The 26,017-nt window shown below is 48.1% G+C and overlaps 1 protein-coding gene across 3 annotated transcripts in view; it reads right to left on the bottom strand.

The window, feature by feature from the left end:
• Disc1 (DISC1 scaffold protein) overlaps positions 1-26,017 on the bottom strand; it is a 210,506-nt gene that overhangs the window by 77,764 nt on the left and 106,725 nt on the right. For all 3 annotated transcript variants that reach the window (NM_175596.3, XM_087594717.1, XM_087594718.1), the window contains 1 exon segment: positions 25,688-25,876. In NM_175596.3, the coding sequence (NP_783186.2) occupies positions 25,688-25,876 (189 nt within the window).

Below are 26,017 nucleotides of genomic sequence, written 5' to 3'. Positions count from 1 at the left end.
TGCGTGTGTATATATATGTGTGTGGTGTGTATATGTATGTGTGTGGTGTGTGGGGTGTGTGTGTGTGTGTGTGTGTGTGTGTGTGGTGTATGTATGTGGTGTGTGTGTTCAAGCACACAAGTGCACAAATGTCTATATAAAAACCAAAGGATAATCTCAGGAGTCATTCCTGACACCATCCACCTTCTTTTGTGAGGCAGGGTATCTCATTAGCTTGGAACTCAGCAACTTGGCTATAAATCTCCAGAGATCCGAATGCCTCAGCCTCCTCAGCACTGGGATCACTGTGCGCGCTCTCTCTCTCTCTCTCTCTCTCTTTCTCTCTCTCTCTGTCTCTGTTTCTCTCTCTCTGCCTGTCTGTCTCTCTCTCTCCCCCTCTGCCTTCCCCTCCCCTGCCCCTCCCTCTTTTCTCTTACAATGGTCTTCATGCTTGCACAGCAAGCACTGGACCAACAGAGAAACCTCCCAGTGCCTGTCTATCTCTTTCCACACGGATCTGTCTCCTGAGGTGAGCCACAGCAGGTTGTCACACAGGCAGTGGGAAATCACATGCAGGAGATTACCTTACAACGGGAAGGGAAGTATTAAAAGAGAGCGCTCACGTCAAAGCCAATTTATTAAATAATGCCTTATCTCGGGGCACAGGGAGCCTCTGAAACCTGCACTTACCTTGGAGGCAGGGTTGCCTCCCCCGCCAGCAGGAGTCTGTCAAAGAGCGGGGAGGGGCAAGATTTTCTTCTCCTGCCACCCTAAGCATTGTCAAGGCCTGGCTCCTGTCATCTGGGGTGGCTTAAAATAAAACTTTTCTAAAGAACAGATGGAAAGAGGGGCTCACAGGCAAACAGTGTGCAAACAACAGCAGTGTTTCAAACAGTGGCGGTAAAGGAACAGAAAATAGACCAGCAAGCGCTAGAACCTCCCTCAGAGACAGCAACCTGGCACCACCTTTCCAGGAGGAAGCCCTTCTCTGAACACAGTCCCCTCCTTCTGTGGAGTCTGCTAGAGACTGGGAGGGGAGCCCCGAGTTCAAGGCTGATGTGCAGCTGTGTCTGATATGGTCGGATCAGCTAGAGGAGCTGGGAGTCACAGGAGTTCCCAAGCAAAGGAAGAACAATCACCCTGCAACAAGAACCCACAGTGTGGCACTTAAGATATGTAGTGTGTGTGTGTGTGTGTGTGTGTGTGTGTGTGTGTGTGTGTGTCTGTGTCTGTCTGTCTGTCTGTCTGTCTGTCTTTCTATGTTTGTGTCTGGGTATATGTCTGTGTGTATGTGTATGTCTGTATGTGTGATGTGTGTATCTGTGTGCTGTGTATCTGTGTGTGTGGTGTGTCTGTATCTGTGTGTTTCTGTGTCTGTATATGTGTATATAGTATATCTGTGTTTGTCTAAGTGTCTGTGTGTGATGTGTCTGTGTATGTCTGTGTATATGTCTGTCTGCGTGTTTAACAATAAAGTCGGTGTTGGAGGAGGTAAAATACCTGTATAATTCAATGCACTGAGGGGTCAAGTACAAAAGTAAAGGTGACAGTCTCTTCTGAGAGAGAGGCACTGACCTTCCCACCAAGAGTGCCCAACTTTCCATGTTGCAATACAACATCGGCATCTTCAAATAATGCTGGGCCATGTTCACAGCCGTCCTGAGCTGCGGGCAGCCCACGGACCAACAGGTTGACAACACCTGCTAGACAAAGATGCCCCATGCTTGCGTCAATGGCTGCTTCAAGTCTCTCAGTGAGCAAAGGCTCAGCTGCTACCCACACAGTCACCTGATGCATGGTCTGAGACAACCACAGGTCCCTGGTATCTCCATGCTAAGGGGCCAGACAGCTATGGAACCTACAGTCTCGGTTTACCAGGGCGGCAGGCAAAGGTGTCATTGAATGGATGCCATCGGGTGACCTAAAACATTCTAGCATTGCTTGCCATACCATGACCCCAGATACCACAGTACACACATGCACACACACACACACACACACACACACACACACACATGCACATGCATGCACATACACCACACCCCACACACAAGGACATGCACACACACACACACCAACACACACACATACCATATCACACATACACAACATCACACATATACCACACCACACACACACACACTGAAACACACATGACATACACACAAACACACACACACACCATACCTTCACATACACACTGAATCACAATGCACACATACACACATACATATATACACCACACCTTCACACATACATACATACATATATACACCACACCTTCAAACACACACACATATGCACACAAACCTTCACACACACACACACACACACACACAAACACACACACACTGAAACACACATACACAAACGTACACAGAAACACGCCATCATAACTAAAGTAGAAAGGGATTGGTACCAGCTATGAAAGGACCCATGAGGCGGGAAGAAGCCTTGTGTAGAGCGGGAGACAGAGGCTCTGGAGTTTAGGAACACACTTCTCTGCCCATCCTGGAGCTCAGCCACTGGCACATGGCTACCTTCAAAACGCTCTACTCCCTTCCATGCTCGGCCTCTGGAGTTTGAGTCTGTCTTGTCTTAATCTCAGTCACCTAAACAGGGCTCTTAGAAATCGTCGGGCCTAGGAGCACCCTCCCTACAGCCCAGTGACAGACAGTGACAGTGGGTTCTGCGCCTCCTGTTCCCCTTCCAAAGCCGTGTTGACAATCTGAGTCTTTGTTAAGCCACACCTCTAAATTAAGCCACACCCCCAAATTAAGCCACACCCTTAAATAAATCTAACAGCATCATAGGAGAGGAAAACAGCCAGCCAGTGGGTCACACAACAACAACCATGAACAGGGCTGAGTGCCTGTGACTCAACTTGCTAAGCCTTCTTGTACCAGGCTACCAGGCTCAGAGATGAATTCCTCCTGTCCCACAGCTGACAGCAGCCTAATTAATTAAAGCAATCAGTTTGGGGTCCCCCACGGCTGGCACAGGAGCTTTGAGCTTCTCCTTGGTGCTGGGCTTGTGCCTCTATTATTACCTTTTAAATACAGTTCCAACCCCTCACTGTACAGGTTCCCCAGCGTGGAGCTGTGGGAACCTCAAAGGCATCGACCCAGGTCTGTGCGTCAAAGGCATCTTCGATCTTTCTTTAAATCTTCACTTCCGGCCACACGGACAGGTGAGTTGACTAACAACCAGAGAAGTGGAAAAGCAATGTAAGTTTCTGAAGGGTTTGAATAAAATATCCCTCACCATCAGGCCTAACTCCATCTCCTGTTAAGAAGTAAGACGTTGCAAGACAGGTGAGCAGAGGGTACAGGACCTGGCACAACAGCTCAGAGCCAAGAGCCGCGACGGCGATGGTGCTCAAAAGGCATGCAACTGAGATGATGTGTCTGTTATTGTATTCCGTGTTTTACCGAAGAAAGACTGAGCCTCTCAAGGTGACAGACCAGCTCCCAGAATGCCCCTCTCCTGAGTTTCTCTGAAACTAGCTCCCAGCAGCAGGGAGAGCCTCGGCTGGTGAGCTTCGCCACAGCGCCCTCTTGTGGCCATAGTCCTGGTGGCGCTGCTCCTGATCCCTTCCTAAGAGTTCACTCCTGGCTCTAATTACAACTTAATTACAATCCTGCACCGGGGTTACAAGGGGAGTCCAGTCCATGCGGAGCACAGCAGCTAGGGTAGAGATATGTTTTTTCTTCTTCTTTTCTTTCTAGTGTGCCACCATCCTTCTTTCTGCCTCTCCTAAGTACTGACGGAGGAGCCGGTACCCAGGTCAGACTCCCCATGCTCTAAGATGGGATCTTCCTTCAGTGGTCCACATTCTGAGAAGATCCTGTATATGACTTTAGAACAAAGAGACCACTGGCCCAGAACTGCCCCTCATCCGTACAGGTTCTGTGCACTGTTTGTAAAAGAGAGACTTGGGGTTGGGGATTTAGCTCAGTGGTAGAGGCCCCCAGCCCCGGAAGAGAGAGAGAGAGAGAGAGAGAGAGAGAGAGAGAGAGAGAGAGAGAGAGAGAGAGAGTGAGTGAGTGACTGAATCACAAGGGGAGGCACCTGAAGAACCCAGAGCTGTGGAATCCGAAGGTGAAGGAGGACCTGGATTTGCTATGGGGAGGAAACGGGAAATTCAGTGTGTGCGGTCTCCAGGGCTAGGCAGGCACACCAGGCTGTACACAACTAGGCCAATTCAAGTCTATAGTCTATTTAAATTAGGTGAAAAGATAACTTCCTCCTCAAAGATTCATCATTCCTAACAGTATTACTCTTTTAAGTCACCCCACTGCTCTCTGGACAGAAAATTCCTGATCTGGTCAGCAGTTGCACACCTTTGATCCCAGCACTCATGGATCTCTGTGAGGTCGAGGCCAGCCTGATCTATGTAACGAGTTCTAGGACAGTGAGGACTATGTGGAAAGACTCTGCCTCAAAAGAAAACTCCAACAGGACAGAGATTTGGCCCCCTTCTGTGTGAGCCTCCAGGATCTCTCCGCTCTGTCAGCTTCCCTCTCACAGTGGCAGAGACTGGGTGTGGAGACTGTGAACTCAGGGTGCGGGGGTTTGGGGGGAGGTCTTTCCAGATATGAAGGCCGAATCTGCCTGCTTCAGAGGCAGACAAGGGGCATCGGCATTAACTCAGCTCCGGAAAAGCCTAGCGAGCACATATTCAGGTATTTACTCAAACATTCCCTCCGGGCTGCAGAGCCAGCTCAGCAGAGAAGGGCACTTACTGCTCTTGCAGAGGACACGGGTTCTGTTCTCAGCCACCATATCAGGAAGCTCACAACCACCTTGTAACTCTAGCTTCGGGGTTTCTGATGCGCCCTCCTGGCTTCCATGATACCTGAACTCGTGCGCTCGAGAACGCGCGCGCATGCGCACACATACACGCGCTTAAATCTTTTTTTTTTTTTTCTTTAATTCCCTCTTACAAGGAGCAGGGAACTCGTGGAACTTACAGGACTCCCAGGCTCCTCCTCAAGGTGGTATGATCAACCAACAACTGTAGGTTGACCAGGGGAGACTCCTCGGTCTGTAAGGAACTGCAGAAGCGCGTTGAGTCCTTTGGTGAGTCCTCAACCATGATGGGTGGGGACGGGGATGTGGGGGTGGGGAGGTTCTGTTCCTCAGTCTCTGTGCTCCATGCATGTAAACCCCGATAAACTCACTGATTTACCAGATAGGTCTTTGATGGAATTGCTTCGGTGACCTGGGGCCCTCTCTGGGTTAACAGACATTCTCTAGCCTCGAGCTGTTCCTTCTCTGGGACCAGGCCTCACAGGTGTCTTCCCGACTGTCAGTGATGGTCCGGGGGATGGGAGTAGACACAGGACTGGCTCTGCTATGGTCCCACACACGTCACTGTCCCCAACTAGATATGCTGAGAAAGTTCTGTAAGAAACTAGTTTAGACTAAGATCCCAATGCTAATGGCCAAAGTTTTATAAATGGACTAACTATATAAAACAATATTAGACTATTTCAAAAGCTGGAGGGGGGGAAGTTTGAGTGTTTTCTCCAAAATTTAATATAGGGCTGGGCCAGTGAGAAGGCTCGTCAGACAAAGGCACTTGCTGGCAAGTCTGATGACCCAAGTTTGATCCTGAAAACACATGTGGCAGAAGGAGAGAACAGCTCCAACAAGTTGTCCTCTGAGCATACATGCACTGCCACATGTGTGCATACATGTACCATAAACAGACAAATAAGAGTACAGGACTAGGGATACAGCTCAGTGGTACAGTGATCACCCACCACACTCAAGGCCCTGAGCTCAGTGTCCACGGACACAGGAAAAGGAAAGAATGCACAAATGAGGAGGGAGAGGAATTCAGTCAGATTTAAGTATTCCACCCATGTTGGAACACCACATGGTACCCTGCAAATGTGTAACATTTTCATGCTTCTATGATCAGTGGAAAAAATTAAAATTTAAGAAATAAAATATCTGTCCTAGAAAAATTATAATACCGCTTTGTTGTTTTTACGGAATAACCCAGGGGTGCAGAAGGCGAGACCAGATACAGTGTCACATGTGTGAAAACACACCAGACTTTTGACTAAGGTAACCTTAATACTTTTTTATCTTTTTTTCCTTTAGGGGGAGGGGGGTTGTTTGTCGGTGTCTATATCTGTATGTGGTATGAGTATGTGAACATGTATGCATGTGCATACACATGATCGTGGGTGTCATGCTTGTGTACGCATGCATGCAGTGGCTGAAGGACCGAAGTAGTCATTCCTTGGGCACCACTCCCCTTGCCTTTGAAACAGCATCTTACCGGCCTTGAATTCAAAAAGTAGGCTGGGCTAGCTGGCCAGCAGCTCAAGGATCTACCTGTCTCCATTTCCCTAGTGCTGACATTAAACAACTTTAATTAAAAATTCTAACCATGTTTATGTAACAAGCCCTTTGCCCACTGAGATATCTCCCAGCCTAGTGTGCGTAGCGAGTAATTTTTTAAAATGCACCATTGCCTTTGCCCGAGACCGAGGCCCTGGAGCTGTTGCTTGTGCTCTGGCCCCTGCCGGTTTTTTCTTGTTTCTCCCGGCTTAGCTCTGCCAAGCCTTGTCATTGACCCAGCTTCTCTCTCTCCCCACCTTTGCTCCTTGGATGAAAAACACTCAGACAGCTTTATTACTTTAGAATGTGCCAGTTAGCACAGCTGCTGCACGCAGAATCTCCTGCCCTAAACTTATCAGCTAGCCTGTGCTACCCTGTGCTAGCCTCCGCAGACCTCCTTGGCTATCAGCTGGTGGCAGAGGCCACTGGTTCTAGCTTCCCCGAGATCTTACATGATTGTTTTGTGCTTCTTCTTCTTCCAAAGCCTGGCAGAAAAATCCCTTCTCTTTTCCTGTGTCTCTTTTTCCTCCTGGGACCAGAAGTCCCAACTGTGCCTTCTGCCCAGCAATTGGCTTTGGGCCTCCTTTGTTGACCAAATGAAGAACCAACTAGGGAACCAGACTTTAGTATCAGCTCCTCCCCCTACAAGTGTGTGTGTGCACGTGATGTGTGTGTATGTGCGCGTGTGTGCGCGTGTGTGTGTGTGTGTGTGCGAGTGTGTGTGTTCGTGCATGTGTTCGTGTGTGTGCATGTGCGTGCGGGAGTGTTGTGAGTGTGTGTTCATGCCTGTGCATGTGTGTGTGCACGTGTGTGTGTGTGTGTGTGTGTGTGTGTTGACACAGAATCTCACTATGTAGTTCAAGCTATCCTGGAACTCAAGATCCTCTGACGTCTCCCATGTGGAGACTCCCGCCTGTGTTACCACACCATCACTCCAATCTAAGCCAGCCTCGCAGCTGTGGAGGCAGCTTCTGCCTGAGAACCTGACTGCCTAATTGGTGACAAAGACAATGGCTGCCGGTTGGGAACTGTCACTTGGAAGACGTGCTTGCTTGGGACTGACCGACAGGACTCATGCGGTCTACACTGCATCTTGGGGCAGCAGAGAGTCTGGCTACTTCCTCCTTTCACTTTCTGAAGATGAGGCCCCAAAAAGGACTTCTTACAAAGTATTGGTGGAACGGCAAAGTCCCTGGTGCTGGAAAGACACGGTGATCTGTCTCCTGACTGCTTTATGATGCAGTCTACCCAAAGTGTCTGCAAGAGACCCCTGCCATCTTATTAAAAACCGGGTTCCAAATTTATCTGAGTTTGACACGAAACCATATTTTCATTAAAAAGTTTTACAAACTATGTCAATCACAATGGAATTCTTATTAGTCTGGTGTTTTTTGGCAACGAGCCTGCAGACCCCAAGGGGACTTCAGTGTGAACTTTGTAGGCGCTGTGATGATGGGCCACTCTTTCACAGCTAACGAAGATGTATTTGTCTTTTACTACCCCCTAATCAAGTGGCTGGCTGTCTTACATACCCCTCGATAAGTAGGCTGACGACCTCCATCATGGGATACCCACATGCCCACTGCAGATGGGAAACCTGCAAACACTAGCTATCCACCAGCAGTACATGCACAGGCATGTTTCACTCTCATGGCCTCAGTTTCCCCACAATGACTACCTCCCATGCAGACACAGGCTAAACGATATTTATACAGTACTCCAAGCATTCCTGTTGGGGGAAGGCTTTTTAGTGAGTGACAGGGACATCACTGTCCCATGTCACAAGTCACATTAAGACAATTACAGCCATGAATTGGCAAATCTGCTGACCGGGCTGATATATTTTCAAAAGCAACATGTCTGTCCAAATGTTCGCAGGGTCCTTGGAGGCTCTGAGGAAGCCAGGGTGGAGCTTTTCTTTGGGTTTGTCTATGGCGACATTTGCAGAAACAGAAGGAAATTAAGTCGAAGACTTGTCTTTAGATAAACTGGGAAACTAGTTCACTCAAAGGCAAAAAACAGTGAACGAGGCTCAGAATTCTTTTCAGATGTTTGACCCAAGAAGCATCCGGTACTTGGTCAAGCATTGTTTGCCAGAGTCTTGTGTGTGGATGCCCCTGGCTCAGACAGAAGAAGCTGCCTTTGTCAGGTAGAGAAATGGCCTCCTTCAAAGCAAAGAAACAGACAAGGAATGGGCGGGATGGGAACATTTAACAGTGATGAGTCCAAAGGCCCAGATGAGTACAGTGTCCCTGATTGGCAAAATTATAATGGCACAAAGCAATGAGGAGCAGAAACCTAACTTTTGTTTTCTTAATGTCTTCCTGGAGGACCTTCCCACTCCTGTCAGCTCAACTTTGGAGAGTCTCTAGAAGCATCATCCTTCCCTCCAACACAAACTGTCTTCTCTTGTTCTTGCGCCATGCCGAATGTGTCTTTGGCTACCAACGTCTTTAACCCTTTCCAAGTACTAGAAAAATCTACGAGATGCCAGATTCTTTCCAGTGTGGGAAGACTTCTGCTGTGAGACCCAGACCTATGAAAAGTCCAGCAACAGCGTTTCTCTGAGTCCCTCTCCTATTGGCTTTCGCCCACCTGCTGCCCAGGCGTGAAATCTTTCCCACCTTGGGTGGACACAGAATTCAATCTGATCACTAGCCTCTTAGAGCTCACAGAGTCAGTGGGTCTCTGCCCTGGATCCCACTCCTGCTCACCTCACACCTTGTCCATGTTCCCACAAGACTTGCTGGTGAGGCACGTTTTACAGGGAAACTGAATTACTCAGTTATCTAACTTTGCGTTGGAACAACAGAGTCGACCCTCGTGGATGGCTGATGTTCTGATGTTCGTTCAACAACTGCCTTTAGCACAGCAGTTCACCCGAATTAATTTCCACTGAGGCTTGACCAGGCATCGAGCTGAGGCACAGCTGGCATTCTCTCTGTGTCCCAGCCCCTTTGGAGGTTCCAGACTCCAAGGTGAGGTGTGGTAGTTGTTGCAGGGCGTTAGGGTTTCTTCCCGTATACCTTCCTGATAGTGTTTAGACAAAGCAGCTATGGGAGCCAGGCTGTTGAGGCCAGCCCAGTTCTTTGCCCATATTGTATGGCCTGTCTTCTTCCGACAGTGAGGAATCCCCCCTACACTTGGCCCGGGAGAAGTCAGATACTCAGGTGAGGTCCAATAACTCTCCCTACCCCCTCCTTCCAGGAGGACTGTCAACAGTCACACAGCCACAGCTTCTGTCTTGAGGATGAAGGACTGGCACAGAAGACAGAGCTTCGCAACAGTCTCTCTGTTTGCCATTCACCATGAGTTTGGCTCTGCCACGCCTCTGGCCACGCCTCTGGCCACGCCCCACCACGCCCCCGCTATGACACACAGGCTCAGAAGCAACAGTGTCTGCTGACCTGAGCTGACCCCTCTGAAACCGGGAACAAAAAGCATCCTCCCTGAATTAGTCGGATATTTTGTTGTAGTGATGAAAAGTGGCTCATCCACCACCTGTGTTATTCAAATTCTCAGCATCACCCAAGCAACTGGCAGGTCCTCACGGGATATCCACTACAGGCCATACCTCCTCAGTGAGGAAAGCAAGGCCCAGAAGCAAATGACGTGACAATGATACTCAAACTAAACCCGTCCATCATGACACCCAGATGGTGGTAACTGTCCACATAGCTTTGAGTTCCATAAATGACAGATGTCTAGGAAATCAAATGCAAACATTTTTAAACAAATTATAAGTGGAAATGTGCCAGGACCAAGGGATTCGATGTTAACCGAGGAGGTCCCAGGGGGACTCTGCACCGCTGACTGTATAGCTGTGAGGACCTTTCCAGAGGTGACCAAAGCATGAGGACTCAGTGGTTTAATCCATCCATGGTTTCAAAATCTAAATCGATGCCTGGCAGACGGAAGGGCTGTGCAGGACTGTGGAAGGCGGGGTCTGTGGAGGAAGTTAGTCACTAGGGGTATGGCTCTGGCTTCTGCTTATTCTCTCTGCTTCCAGTATTTGTGATGTGAGTCCCTATGCTCCGCATCCTTCCACCACGATGTTCTGCCTCCCCACAGGCCCGGAGACAAAGGAACCAGATTGCACACAGTCTGACGTTTCTGAAACCCTGAGCCAGCATAAACTCTTGACCTTTGAACTTGTTTCTCTCAGGTATTTGTCAGAGAGATGGGAAGTCTGACACAAAGCCCAAGAACGTGAGAGGAAACCCTCGACTTCATTTCCCTCCTGAGTGGAACCAAGCAACTGCTCACACAGGGACAGCCCATTCCCCGGCGCCATGCTGCAGCAAGGACTCATGGGATTTCCAAGCCTCGGGCCGTGATCCTGAGCAGGGATGTGGGACAACATGAACTCGGGATGCTCCGCTGTGCTGCTGGAGCTGGAGAAGCATGTCAGTAAACGCAACACAACACCAGCAACTGTAGATTTCAAAGTGTTCTTTCCACAGCATCGCGACTGACATCCCAGCAACAAAGAGGGATGCGGGGTTGGGGAAAGATGGAGTGAGTCAGCTCCTCCCCCTTCTCCACTGCAGGAAGTCCCTGGTCTGCCTTGTCCTGCAGATCACAGGGGCTATCAGGTTCCAGTGCTCTGGGTCAGGTGATCACGCAATCCAGCTCAAAGTGCAGATTTCCATATACATGGAACGGCTCATCTCCCATCCCACGGTTGGTCGCTAGGCTCAATAAATATTTGTGAGAGTTTATATTCCCTGAAGCCTCAGCAGGTATGGAGCCAAGCCACAAACAAAGCCTGGAGTACAAAAGCCAGAGAGCAGAGCACCACGGGGGCGGGGCAGCCAGAGAGCAGAGCACCATGGGAGACCGGCATCCAGAAAGCAGAGCACCATGGGAGTTGGGGGATGGGTGTTGCAGAGAGCAGAGTACTATGAGAGTGTGGCAACCTGAGAACAGTGCAGAGCAGAGCACCATGGGATTGGTGCAGCCAGAGAGCAGAGCATCATAGGAACAGGCAGAGCACAAGGCAGAGTCCTCACCCCTAAGAGAATTTCAGATCCTCACGGTACTAGGGTGATTTGGTTGGCACATTTCAGTAAGTTAAGAGCTGAGGTAGCATCCAGAACCTTTACTAAATGCACACATGAAAACGTTCAGTGAGAACAGACAAGCCTAGTTTTTTCATATTTCAAATTGAGCCACAAATCGGAGCCTTGTCTCCATTTTCAGATGAATTAAAATGAGGAAGAGAAATGTAAGTGTCCCCGGGGCACGTCCCCCTTCAAACAATCTCCTGGGGATGAAGATAATAGATGTTTAAGGCAGGGAGTGTATAGGACTAGTGATCAATAATACAAAGGGGATAGGAAGATGGATAAGAACGAAAAGGCTCTCACTCCAAGCCTGATGACCTAAGTTCAATACCCGGAAGGAGAGAGGAAGAGAGAAAAGATCATTTGGAATATTTGTTTATTGAGGCTTTGAGGTTCACATCCTATCACTTCTAGCTGGGAAATTTCTGAATCACTGATTTTTTTTTTTTTTTTTTACTCCTGTAAAGTCCTTCCTGTGAAATGTCCCAGGTTGACCTTGAGCTCTGAGGACAAGCTCCCCTCACCAGACTCTTTCCCAACAAAGGTGTCAGGTTCCTCTGCTCCAGCTGGCTCCAAAAATAATATCCTAATCTTTTGCTTTCAGCCTTTGTGATGGTGGAAGTAGATCCCTGGAGTGTGTCCTTAGGTGCTCCAGTTCCTCACCTCCTTATGTCCCCTCATGATTCCTGGCAGCCATCCTGTGAGCCACTCTGCTCTCTGCCTCGCTCTCCTAACCGTGATGGACAGAAATGTTGGACGGTGTTCTGCTGGGGCAAACACACGAAGGAACGTTTCCCTGAGGCAGACACAAGAAAAAGGATGTTCTACTCAAGCAAGCACATGAAAGGACACGTGATGAAGGATTTTTTTTCGCCAGCAACACCCACTTATTAGTCCAACTTACACTGTGTAGTTGAGCTGCATTTGTCGGGACTCTAAAGGGAGAGAGATGCACTGAAAACTTTTGGCGGTGCACTTCAGTTTCTTGCTGCTTCCACAGACTTGGGGCTGATTGGCAGAGTGATGTCAGCCGAGACAGACTCACGTGTGGAGGATACGTGATTTTGGAGGGAGTAAAAAAGGACTCAACGGACAGTGACTGGCTGAGCTCGGCTTGCTTATACAGCTAGCTGTGCAATGCTTGTTAGTCTCAAGTCTTCCCTGATCTCGTTGCTGAGAGAGGCACAGCCTGGTGTTTCTGTTGGCCCTGGTCCCACCTGCTGACTCTTGCTGAGGCCGAGGCCTGGCTGTCTCTGCTAGGTTGTGCCACCTGTTTGCTATCCCGACTCTACCGAACTGGACTGCTGGTATACCCGTGAAGGGTTTGCGAGTGGACTGAGCTGCTGACCTGTGAACTGAACTGCTAGTCTCCAGCTACCACTGATGGGAGTTGCTCCAAAGATCCTTTCTAAACAGGTCCACCTCGCCCCAACACACTCCCCTCTCCTCCCTGCACCCTTCCCTTCCGTATCCTTCCTTTTCTACTACCTCTGGAGGGTGGTGGGCTACAAGGGAGGTTAAAGCATTTAAGAACCATCATTAAAAATAAGATTAGAAAAAACTAAAATTGCACAGAACCTTCCAAAACCACAAACCAAAAAAAATCCTTTCCCCTTAGGTTTACTTTCTTTTTGGTCACAGTGACACAAAAGGGTGGGTATGTCCGTGATCACCTGTGTGTTCAACGTCGATGGGAACACACCACTGAGACATGACTCAGGTGTCCACCTAAATCTGAGGTGGATGAGGACCCATTTGCAGGTGGATTCCTGGGGGCCTCAGATTGTCTGGGAAGAAGACAGATGAAAAGCAGGCTCTGAGACTCTTATAAGCCAATGCCACAGACAAGTAAGGACATTTACAGTGACAACCACTGACGTGGAGAAGGGACTGGGGGTGGGGCACTGCTGATGGAGGCTGGGTGGGTACTGGTCCTGTGGGTTGTGGGGCCCCTCAAGAAGTCAGGAGTGGCAGATCCCATCAGACATGCATTCCTGGCAAACATTTCTGCCCTGACTCTGACCTCCATGGGCTGCCAAAGCCAGTTTCCCTGAGAGGGTGTCTGAGACATGAGGTGACAGTGGTGGCCTCAAGAAACCCAATTCTGAAGCATTGGGCTATCATTAGTTCCTGTGTCTTTGAAGGCTGACACGCAGAGAGCCAAGAGCCCGGGTCTCAGGCCACTCCAAAAGGAAAGTGTATCAGAAAAGTCTGAAGTTGTCCACCATCCCTCTGTGTTACCTTTAAATAGAAGGTCCCTGCCTCCCCCCCTTTTTTTTCTTACCATATTTGAAATAATTAAAATACAGCATCACTTTGCAACTCTTAGAGGCAGAAAAGCTGTCCCCTTTCGCTCCTCTCTCACAGAGAACACACCCAGGATGGGCTAGGCACCTGCTGCCTTCTGCTTAGTGAAGCTCCCTGTTTTACTCTGCTATGTAAGCTACTGCTACTTGGGCACCACCCGCCTCTTCTGATAGCTGTTCTCTGACTTTGCCCAGGTTTTTTCTTGGAGACTTTGGCAGTCTAGGCCTGGATATTGTTGCCATCTTCCAAAAGCCCTTAAGTATTCTCGTATCGGAAACTCGGTAACAGCAACGGGAAAAGTGGGCATTGCGGAGGGGGAACCCGGCTATTGAGACTCGGCGTGGCAATCGACATGCATTTGAAAACCAGGCTGAGAAACAGGCTTCCTGACACTGGCTACTGTGCCTGCGCATACACGTTCCCACTGGCTTCTTTCCTCCCCTAGAAGTTACCTGCTAACTTTTTTTTTTTTTTGGTTCTTTTTTTGTTACCTGCTAACTTGATAAATGCGTCCTCTAAAAGCTCCACATGTAAGCCCACCACTGCCACACCAGTGACTCCCCCAGGCTCCAAAAGTAAATCTACTTTCCATCTCCTCCCTGTCCCCACATCAAAGCTCTCCATGAGGAATTAAAACAAGAACAACCCCTCGTGTCAGTATAGAAGATAACTGTTTTTCCTAAGTGACACAGAAAAATAGAGAGAGATCAGGAATGCACATGTGTCTTAATGTAAAATTTCTGTATCCAATGTCTAGGGACCTCATTATATCTAACTTTATAGGGCTCAAACAATTCAATCAATAAAAAGACAGAAGGATTTAGTTTAGAAGTTTCTCTGCCCATATACCATCTAAGGCATGTTCAGGTTTGGTCGTTTGGAATGACCATACTTCAGGGGTTAAGTCTGTCTCCCCCTTGCACTTGTGCACGGTGCCCTAGTACATTTTACGGTGACAGCCACAAGCTGGTTTACAGCTGTAATCGAGCCTGCAAGACAAGAGGACCTTTGTAATTGTCATAGCAGAGAGCACAATTGCAACTGACTTTGAAACATACCGTAAACTCATTATGCTAAGATAGAATAGCTTCTACTTTGGGGCTCACTATGAATATTAATGTCGGAGCTCTTGGTGAAAAAAATGTGCTCTAAATTTTATAAAACCCGTTTAATACCAAAGAAAGTGTTATTTATAGTCTGTGGGCTTCTCCATCGATGTCATTAAGTATTCCATTAAACATGGCAGAACAGAATGAATAGTCACGGAGCATTAATGCAGGAGCAACGATCGCCCTTCCAGAATCAGGCCAGAAAGATGCAAGCTGCAAACGTAAGCAGGGAGGACAGGGAGCACGGACAAAGTTTGTCCTGTGCAGACTCCTGGGGGCAGTGGAAGGTGCCACGGGGGGATGTGGTGCAGTATTGGTAATGGAGAAGTAATCGGGATGGAACTGAAAGGATGCAAGGAGTGGGTGATGGAGCTAAGGGTGCGAAATACTCCAGAAGAGGAGGGAAGAAGCATGAGGAGGTGATGGAGCCATGGGGGAGGTGATGGAGGCATGGAGGAGGTGATGGAGCCACAGAGGAGGTGATGGAGTCAAGAGAAGGTGATGGAGTCACAGAGGAGGTAATGGAGCCATGGGGGAGGTGATAGAGCCACAGAGGAGGTGATGGAGGCATGGAGGAGGTGATGGAGCCACAGAGGAGGTAATGGAACCATGGAGGAGGTGATGGAGTCACTGAGGAGGTGATGGAGCCATGGGGAGGTGATGGAGCCATGGCACAGGTGATGGAGCCACAGAGGAGGTGATGGAGCCATGGAAGAGGTGATGGAGCCACAGAGGAGGTGATGGAGCCATGGAGGAGGTGATGGAGCCATGGGGAGGTGATGGAGCCATGGCACAGGTGATGGAGTCACAGAGGAGGTGATGGAGTCACTGAGGAGGTGATGGAGCCATGGCACAGGTGATGGAGGCACGGAGGAGGTGATGGAGTCACTGAGGAGGTGATGGAGTCACTGAGGAGGTGATAGAGCCATGGAGGAGGTGATGGAGTCATGGAGGAGGTGATGGAGCCATGAGGAGATGATGGAGCCATGAGGAGGTGATGGCTGAAGAGAGAAGAAATGAGGCAAGGACATCTTCCTGCAGCATGGTCCAGCAGCATCTCCTGCCTGTGTCCACAGAGACTGAGAAGAGCTCTTCAACTGCATGCTGAATGCCTGTTGTTCTGAGCATAGGTGGGAAGCCACTGAGAACCTATGCTGCCCACAGGAAAGCCCAGGCAGCTCCACAGGCCGGCCTGTCCACCAGCCTTCAAAGACATGGAGAGTTTCCATCTACCATTTTCTGGAGCCCCCTCCTTCAGCTCCCAGGGCCACATTTACCAGCAGACCAGGAGATCACCACACAGTTTTGGAAGGAAAACATCCCTATGGCCACGAAGTGTTGCTTTAGTGGTTCTAGTGAAAAGAACAAGAGATGACAGTGGGAAAAGCGAGAGAAGCCTTTCGCCAGCCAGGAGATGCACACATCTCTCCTCCTGTGCTTCAGTGGTAGAGTAAGCATGAGAAAAGCCATATCTCAAGCTTGGTGAAGAAGAAATGAGTTGGTTCATTAGGGTCTAACTTCAGCAGCTTCCTTGTATGGCCTACTCATCAACCCTTTAGAGGGCCTCTGGCCATCATCGGGCTTCCACATCATCCTGCTTGTACTCAGCTGTAGTAGTGAGCCTGAGGGATAAGCCTTCCTTAGGAATCCCATCAAACAGAACAAAACCCCATGTCAAGGTGAAACCTTAGAAGGAGAGGGCTCTCAGGCTTCTCTCTGTGAGGCTATAAGATGCAACCTTGTCTCAGTTTCCCCATGTATGAAACAGTCCTCCCACCAGAGCCGGCAGCATTAGTGATCCAGGGATGTAGGAATTGCATTATGTCTAGCTCTAGCAAAATGCCTGCTTCTTACAGGAGGGGTGAGAGGGGAGATACCACCAAAAAGGGATGACAACGTATCAGAAACCACTCCTTCTCTAAGAACAATGAAATCCACACTAGGTCTAACTCCTCTGTGCATAAGCAAGGAATCCAAGAAATGCAAACTGGGAACACAGTAAAGAGCAGTGGAGGGTGAGGTCTCTGAGGAGCTCACATTTAAACTTCTGAAGAGCTGGACAAGAGACACTGCTGCTCACAGAACAGGGCTGTCCCAGCTAAATTCTAAAAACCATCCGAGTGGCAACTACTTCCAAATCATGTTGTAAATATGAAACACAATTCTGTAACTGTTTGGCTGACTGACATCATTGACCCTGAAACCAGGGACGCATTAATCTCATGGGTGGGAAAGAATCTAGATTCAATAGTGATCAAGGACTGTGGCAAGATCTACAGTGCTTGCTCCAGTTCCCACACATAGTAACCTTTGCTCCAGTTCCCACACATAGTAACCTTTGCTCCAGTTCCCACACATAGTAACCTTTGCTATAGTTTCTACACATAGTAACCTTTGCTCCAGTTCCTATACATAGTAACCTTTGCTCCAGTTCCCACACATAGTAACCTTTGCTCCAGTTCCCACACATAGTAACCTTTGCTCCAGTTCCCACACATAGTAACCTTTGCTATAGTTTCTACACATAGTAACCTTGGCTGCAGTTCCTACCCATAGTAACCTTTGCTCCAGTTCCCACACATAGTAACCTTTGCTCCAGTTCCCACACATAGTAACCTTGGCTGCAGTTCCTATACATAGTAACCTTTGCTATAGTTCCCACACATAGTAACCTTGGCTCCAGTTCCCACACATAGTAACCTTTGCTCCAGTTCCCACACATAGTAACCTTTGCTCCAGTTCCTACACATAGTAACCTTTGCTCCAGTTCCCACACATAGTAACCTTTGCTCCAGTTCCCACACATAGTAACCTTTGCTCCAGTTCCTATACATAGTAACCTTTGCTCCAGTTCCCACACATAGTAACCTTGGCTCCAGTTCCCACACATAGTAACCTTTGCTCCAGTTCCCACACAAAGTAACCTTTGCTCCAGTTCCTATACATAGTAACCTTTGCTCCAGTTCCCACACATAGTAACCTTTGCTCCAGTTCCCACACATAGTAACCTTTGCTCCAGTTCCCACACATAGTAACCTTTGCTATAGTTTCTACACATAGTAACCTTGGCTGCAGTTCCTACCCATAGTAACCTTTGCTCCAGTTCCCACACATAGTAACCTTTGCTCCAGTTCCCACACATAGTAACCTTGGCTGCAGTTCCTATACATAGTAACCTTTGCTCCAGTTCCTACACATAGTAACCTTGGCTGCAGTTCCTACACATAGTAACCTTTGCTCCAGTTCCTACACATAGTAACCTTGGCTGCAGTTCCTATACATAGTAACCTTTGCTCCAGTTCCCACACATAGTAACCTTGGCTGCAGTTCCTACACATAGTAACCTTTGCTCCAGTTCCTACACATAGTAACCTTGGCTGCAGTTCCTATACATAGTAACCTTTGCTCCAGTTCCCACACATAGTAACCTTGGCTGCAGTTCCTATACATAGTAACCTTTGCTCCAGTTCCCACACATAGTAACCTTGGCTGCAGTTCCTACACATAGTAACCTTTGCTCCAGTTCCCACACAAAGTAACCTTTGCTCCAGTTCCTATACATAGTAACCTTTGCTCCAGTTCCCACACATAGTAACCTTTGCTCCAGTTCCCACACATAGTAACCTTTGCTCCAGTTCCCACACATAGTAACCTTTGCTATAGTTTCTACACATAGTAACCTTGGCTGCAGTTCCTACCCATAGTAACCTTTGCTCCAGTTCCCACACATAGTAACCTTTGCTCCAGTTCCCACACATAGTAACCTTGGCTGCAGTTCCTATACATAGTAACCTTTGCTCCAGTTCCTACACATAGTAACCTTGGCTGCAGTTCCTACACATAGTAACCTTTGCTCCAGTTCCTACACATAGTAACCTTGGCTGCAGTTCCTATACATAGTAACCTTTGCTCCAGTTCCCACACATAGTAACCTTGGCTGCAGTTCCTACACATAGTAACCTTTGCTCCAGTTCCTACACATAGTAACCTTGGCTGCAGTTCCTATACATAGTAACCTTTGCTCCAGTTCCCACACATAGTAACCTTGGCTGCAGTTCCTATACATAGTAACCTTTGCTCCAGTTCCTACACATAGTAACCTTTGCTCCAGTTCCTACACATAGTAACCTTGGCTGCAGTTCCTACACATAGTAACCTTTGCTATAGTTTCTACACATAGTAACCTTTGCTATAGTTTGTACACATAGTAACCTTTGCTACAGTTCCTATACATAGTAACCTTGGCTACAGTTCCTACCCATAGTAACCTTGGCTGCAGTTCCTACCCATAGTAACCTTTGCTACAGTTCCTACCCATAGTAACCTTGGCTACAGTTCCCACACATAGTAACCTTTGCTCCAGTTCCTATACATAGTAACCTTTGCTATAGTTTCTACACATAGTAACCTTTGCTACAGTTCCTATACATAGTAACCTTGGCTACAGTTCCTACCCATAGTAACCTTGGCTACAGTTTCCACACATCCTATACATATTAACCGTTACTACAATTCCTGCACATAGTAACCCAACCCAAACCCAGCAGTGAGCTGTTCTCTGAGAAACTTGCAGCTCCACTAGAACCTTCTCAGTAGTGTGAGTGTGTGAATGTGACCACACACCTCTGCAGGTTCCCCAAGCCCAGGCCATCTGAAATGCAGCTGCCAAGAGCAATATGCCAAACTGAAAATCCAGCAGATGCACAGAGCTGAGGGCCTCCTCTAAACGCAGTGATGATCACAGAGCTGTGCACTGCTGTTTGGTGTCATACACCCAAACCATCATGCATCCCCATGGGGGTAACTGATAAACACAGAAGCAAGAATGTGGGGGCTGGAGAGATGGCTCAGTGGTTAAGGGCACCGACTGCTCTTCCCTAGGTCCTGAGTTCAAATCCCAGCAACCACATGGTGGCTCACAACCATCTGTAATGAGATCTGATGCCCTCTTCTGGTGTGTCTGAAGACAGCTACAGTGTACTCATATATATAATAAATAAATAAAATATTAAAAAAAAAAAAAAGAATGTGAAGCAAGGGGACATGGAGCCAGGGAAGACACAGCTAGGGGACATGGCGGTACGAAACACGGAATCATAAAATGTGGAGGCTGGAAGCTGACTCAGTGACTTGAAAATGAAGGCTGACCACCACACAGACTTTGTTCATCGCCATCACTTTCAGTCTCGCCTAGTTTTGACCCTGTAGGTTTTGAGAGTCCTTACCTTTCTATCCTTGCTTGCTTTTGTGTTCCTGGCTCCACTGTCTCTGGTCCTGTGTTCCTGGTTCCCTGCTGTCTGGCTTTGTGTTCCCTGGGTTGATTGGTCCACAGCATCCTGTTTAATTCAAACCCTTCAAGGACTGTAGAGATGGAAATCAGGAGGGATGACAAACGAGCAGTGACTTGATAGTTGTCTACTGATGGTTTGGGGTTGACCAGATGTCCATATGGACAAGCTCTACATTTAGTTCATATCTCCCAGAAATATGAAATCCAACCCCTTGGCCTTCTCCCTGGAAACTGCTTGAATCCCAACAGGGAGTCCGGAAGGCTCACCAGCTGTAAACCCAGATCTCCTCAGGCAGCCTGCCGAACCAGAGAAACACATTACCATGCTAATGATGTCCTATTTAAATTCTAGCCTGATTACTCTGTGTGAAATCTCTTCCCTCCACGTTGGTTTCTTTATATCTGAGTTCTAGTATGAAATCAACAGTGTTAATAAAGCACAATACAGAGTATCAAGTCATATACAGGAGATGGAGAAACAGCTGTATAAATCTTAAGGTTCTTTTTTTCCTAGGGAAAAAAATCCCTAAAATTAGTTAGTGATTTTTTTCACCTCACTTTCCCTTATTTAAAAAATATTAGATATTAAAATGCATGCTACATAAAGGCTGCTGGTTCAGGGGATGTAGAGGCCACTTTTCCATTTTGCCCCATTCTACTAAACACTCCTCAGAATTCAAGTGTGTGACTTGATGTCTCCAAACTAAAGTCTTTCTTCCTCTCCTCTTCACAGGAGTATCTCACCGTAACAGAAGCCTATGGATTCGAAGGCAGCAGCCATGTCTGTTGACCTTTGCCCTTGAAACTATATTGTGTTTCTGCCCCTTTCTCGTCACCTCAATCTGAACATCCAACTGGGCTGAGGCTGTTTGGCTGGCAGAGTATACAGAAAGCCAGTTCCAGCACAGCACAAAACAGGTATAAGGAACTGCATGACCCTAATAGCAGCCCTGAGGAGGTGGCTGCAGAAAGATCAGGAGCTCAATATCACCCTCAACTATAGATTGGGTTCAAGACCAGTCTTAACTACAGGAGACCTTGCCTCAAAAATAAAGCAAACCAATAATTATCCAAACGGGACCATGTGGCAAGGACCTTCCTCTAATGAATAAAGATTTCAGGGGACCAATCACTGGGCAAGGAGTAGGTGGGACTTCCAGGTCAGAGAGGGGAAGAGAGGAGGAGAGGAGGACTTGTGGCTTTTTGGATGGAGAGAGAGCTTGGGGTAGAAGATATAATGAACTAGAGGCCCCCAGTTAGATGGTGGATCCTGACAGATCCTTAGCTTAGCTTAGAATGGCTCACTAATTAGGATGTTAGTGGTTGTGCCCAGCGATTGAGTTACCTGTTGATACTAAACTAAGTTTGTGTGGTGTTTACCTTCATGCTGTGTCCCAGCTGAGTTCCAGAGAAAGGTACGGCGGCAGGGCACCCCAGGCAGTCACAGAATTTGATGTGTGGGGCTGGTGTGGTAGCAACCCACCATGGGAATTTATCGAGTCAGGTGGAAAGAGTTTAGACCAAAGGGTCAGAGAGTATGCAGAGATGAGACCACCCCACCGGTGCCATGTGACCCACCAGTGCCCAGAGTAATGTGGGACGGTGCCCTTTTTTATTATTTAACACAACAGGACCACACCATTATCTTCCAGAAAGTCCCCCTTGTCACTGTTCTCAAGGAGATCTGAGGTCTGCACCCACAGTCCAAACCAAGGAAGAAAGAACAAACACTTTACATCACTCTTCTCCTCACCGAAAGTGAACAGAGGCTTGTGGCCCAAGGCCACCATGCTGGGTTCTGGGATAGCCCAGTAAGACTTAGAAGCAGCATGTCACTCCTCAGTGAATGCACAAGCTAGCCAGGGACAGGAGGCACAAGGACGTCTCCATGGTGAGACAGGTCAGTCCATCTCGGATGGCTATCAGAAATGCTTCCTACCAGTAAGAGCCCTCTGCATGAACAACACTGCTGATTGGTCCTTGGACGAGAAAAGTTTTCCTTCTTCTGCAGAAAGAGAATCCTAGAGCTTCGAGGGGCACTTGGTTGCCCAGAATAAGGACAGCTTCCGTCATCCTTGCAGCTGACTGCCTTCAGGTACCAAGGTCAAGGCCAGAACAATGACAACAGGAAAGTCATGGGAAGCTGTGAAGGAACAGCTATGGTTTGCCTTTTGCCTCCTGGCTGGATCTGGCATCATCTCATGAAGGAACTCAGAACAAGAGAGCTCACGTCCCTGGGCTTAAGAGTCACTCTTCCATCCCAACACGACTCTCTTTGACCCTTGCAAACACTGTTAAAAATCACGTTTTTAAACATTTTGTATTGGGGTGCAGATATAGCTTAGTAGTAAGCACTAGGACCTGAGTTCAATCCCCGGAGCCCACATAAGAAGCTGGGTGAGATGAGGCACACTTATAATCCCAGGCTCATGGAGGCAGAGAAGGGAGGACCCCTGGGGCTTTCTGGTCAGCCAGTCTAAGCAAATCGGCAAGTTAGAGGAGATCTTAAAATACAACCAAGTCAAAGGTGCCTGAGGAGTGGCACCCAAGGTTAGTGTCATAACAGTGCTCACGTCTGAGTTGTTTTTTTTTTTTTTCCTTTTCTTTTTTTTTTTTTTTCGGAGCTGGGGACCACCCAGGGCCTTGCGCTTCCTAGGTAAGCGCTCTACCACTGAGCTAAATCCCCAACCCCACACGTCTGAGTTTTATCTTAAGATATTTTATCTGGGGCTGGGGATTTAGCTCAGTGGTAGAGCGCTTACCTAGGAAGCACAAGGCCCTGGGTTCGGTCCCCAGCTCCGAAAAAAAAAAAAGAACCAAAAAAAAAAAAAAAAAAGATATTTTATCTATGGGCTGCATAGATGACTCGGCAATTAAAAACATGTACTGCTCTTACAAAAGACCTCAATTCAGTTCTCCTACCCACATCTGGTGATTCGCCAGTGCCTGGAGCTTTAGTTCCAAGGGATCCAACGCCCTCTTCTGGCTCCTGGGTGCACTGCACTCAGTATGCGTATAACCCTCTCCCCACAAATGGCTCACACAGTTGTTGGTCTTTTTGTTTTTTAATTTTAAGGCCTAGGAAACAGGTATGTGGCTCAAGACTGAAAAGATTGTGGTGCAGTGCATCACGCCCATACAGACCCAGCTCGCCTTTCCTGCTTGCCTAAGCTACATTTGACCTTGAGCACAGAGTTCCTTCTGACTTGCCACCGCCTCTCAAGATCCAAAAGCAGCTGAGGCCAGGCTACGGCCTGGTTTTATTGCATCTCAATGGGTGAAAGCTTCAGTTCACACAGGAATTTGTTTTCTATTTAGTTTTAAGTCGCGTTAGTGTGCATCGGTCTCTGCATGTGCGTACATGTGCGTGCAGTACCTGTAGACACCAGAAGAAGGCGTCGCACCATGAGAACTGAAGGACAAGCACAGGTGCTCTGCAAGGCTGCTTCTTCTTCACCATTAAACTATCCCCTGGGCCCCCAGAAACTCACTTAGAATTTCCTTGTTACCTACGTTCTTACCAACACTTGGATTGTTCGCTTGAGTAATCCAAAGCCACGCTTGTAAGCAAACACGCAGGGTGAGGGTGGCTGACCCAGCAAAATGCTAGCACAAATGAAGCACAAAAGATTCCCTGCCACGAGCCATCTGCAATTCAGCCGTCTCCTGTAACAATCCCCAGTCCCCCTTGTTTATGTTTTATTCATCATCTTGAAAGTATTTAGTGAAGTAACAATGATGAGATTCAAAATTACCCGCACTGCATTTTTTTTTAAAGATATTAACGGCTTTAAGAGCTCACTCGCCATTCAAATGAAAATATCATCGGGTTAGATTCACTCAGATCTGTTTATATCTCCTCTATTCTTCCATATAATCCATTCCTCCGTTTTGTGTAAAAACTGAGTGGTAACACTATGAAACGTTTCGGGTTCTCTTATTCATCGACTTTTAAAAACAAACAACAAAGTCAATAGCAAAGGTCTTCTGGAGCTCTCCCCTGCTCCACTCTGTCATGACAGAAGGAGCCTGCAGGGCCTGGGACCCTGGAGCTCCCGCAGCACTGTGCTAATGGATACTCCACACACAGGCTAGGGCTGCATACGACAAGATAAACAAATAAACAGAAGGTCTGGCCTTTAAGAGAGAAAGGGATGGGTGAGGTTGCTCAATGGGTAGAGACCTGTGCAAGCTTGGTGTGCCCCTGTGAAGATGGGTGGAGAACTGACTCCTGAGGGTTGCCCTCTGAGCTCTGCGTGACCAATGTGAAAATAACATGCAGAGAGAGAGAGAGAGAGAGAGAGAGAGAGAGAGAGAGAGAGACTGACTCTCCGACCCTTTCCTCTCTCTGACCCCCTTTGCTTATTCTGACTCCTTTCTCCCTCTCTTCCATCTCCCCCGCCACCTTCTCTGTCCCCTCCCTTTCTCTGCCTCTATTCCCTTCCCATGCCCCCAAATGAACTCTATTCTATTCTAAAACCAGGGAAGCCGGGAGAGAGCTCAGTGGTTAAGAACAATGGCTGCGGGGCTGGGGATTTAGCTCAGTGGTAGAGCGCTTACCTAGGAAGCGCAAGGCCCTGGGTGGTCCCCAGCTCCGAAAAAAAAAGAACCAAAAAAAAAAAAAAAAAAAAAAAAAAAAAAAAAAAAAAAAAGAACAATGGCTGCTCTCACAGAGAACTGGTAATTTTGTTTCTAACACCCACAAGGTAATTCTAACACCAGCTCCAGGGCATCTGGCGCCCTCTTCTGGCCTCTGCAGGTACTACACTAACATGCACAAACACACAGGCGCACACACACACACAGAGACACACATACAGAGACACACACACAATTTAAAATAAAAATTAAATATTTTAAAAAGAAAATTAAAAGAGTCAAATGAAACAATAATGCTCTGCTCTGAGCTATTGAGCCAGCTGAGGCTTCATTGGCAAGAGACACCACGATCACTGACCATCTGATTGGAACAGGGAGGGAACAACAGTGCACATAGTTCAGGAGAACTTTAAAAACTGGTCTGCTCATCCTACAGTGGCAGGCCTAACCCTGACAGCTGGCGGTACGGTTCCTTGTTCAGACTTTGAACACTGATCCCCCCCCACCCCAACATCAATGTGAGGGATGGTCTGTTAAGTGAACACAGGGCATACAGTATGTTGGCCCTTCTGTAGGGCCAGCACCAATGTTGCCTGTGTCCTTCTCCTAGGGAGAAAATCAACCCTCAGAGGACACCCCAACAGAAGAGCCACCATCTAGTTCCTTCTCAGTCCCCCAGTGTCAGCCTGTAGCCTGCATCCTGGAAGACTGAACCAAGGGAGAACCTCCCTGGGGATGGGGGGGTGACGCAAGCTATAGCCACTGTGTCCACCAGCAAATGCAGAGCAGAAAAGGTCAGAGAAAGGCAAAGTAAAAGCTAATAGGTGACCCTACCCTGTTATCCAAGGCTCTGCCAGCCATGTCCCCCATGAACTGTCTGGGTGGTGTTCTGTGACACTGTCACACTAAGGCGATCTAGCCACAGGATCCAAGGTCAGCACTACGCTGCCCCGAGGCTTTGTCTGGGGCCCACTACTCACTGTGGGCGGCTTCCTGGAGGGCCAGGTCCTGCCTGCACCTGAGGTAGTCCTCTTTGACGCTGCCCAGTCTTCTCGTGTTCCTGGAGCTGAGGGCCAGCAGCCTGCCCAGGAACATCTCTAGCCCTTCCCGCTCCGATGACACGGCCCAAATCTCCTCTGCGAGCTCCTTGGCTGTAGAGAAGCAGCTTCCTGTGGCACAGCGGGGGACAGAGGAGGGAAGGGTTTGTGTGTGTGCTTCTTAAGTAATATTTGTATTCTTCGAAAGCTTCGGACATTTCTATAACGCATATTGGTCGTATCTGTCCACCACTATATCCGTTGACCTCCCTC

The sequence above is a fragment of the Rattus norvegicus genome, chromosome 19 (genome assembly GCF_021556685.1).
Source record: "Rattus norvegicus strain SHRSP/BbbUtx chromosome 19, alternate assembly SHRSP_T2T, whole genome shotgun sequence".
In the NCBI taxonomy this organism is placed as follows: domain Eukaryota; kingdom Metazoa; phylum Chordata; class Mammalia; order Rodentia; family Muridae; genus Rattus; species Rattus norvegicus.
The sequence above is the reverse complement of the archived record's forward strand: the minus strand, read 5'-3'. Positions and strand labels throughout refer to the sequence as shown.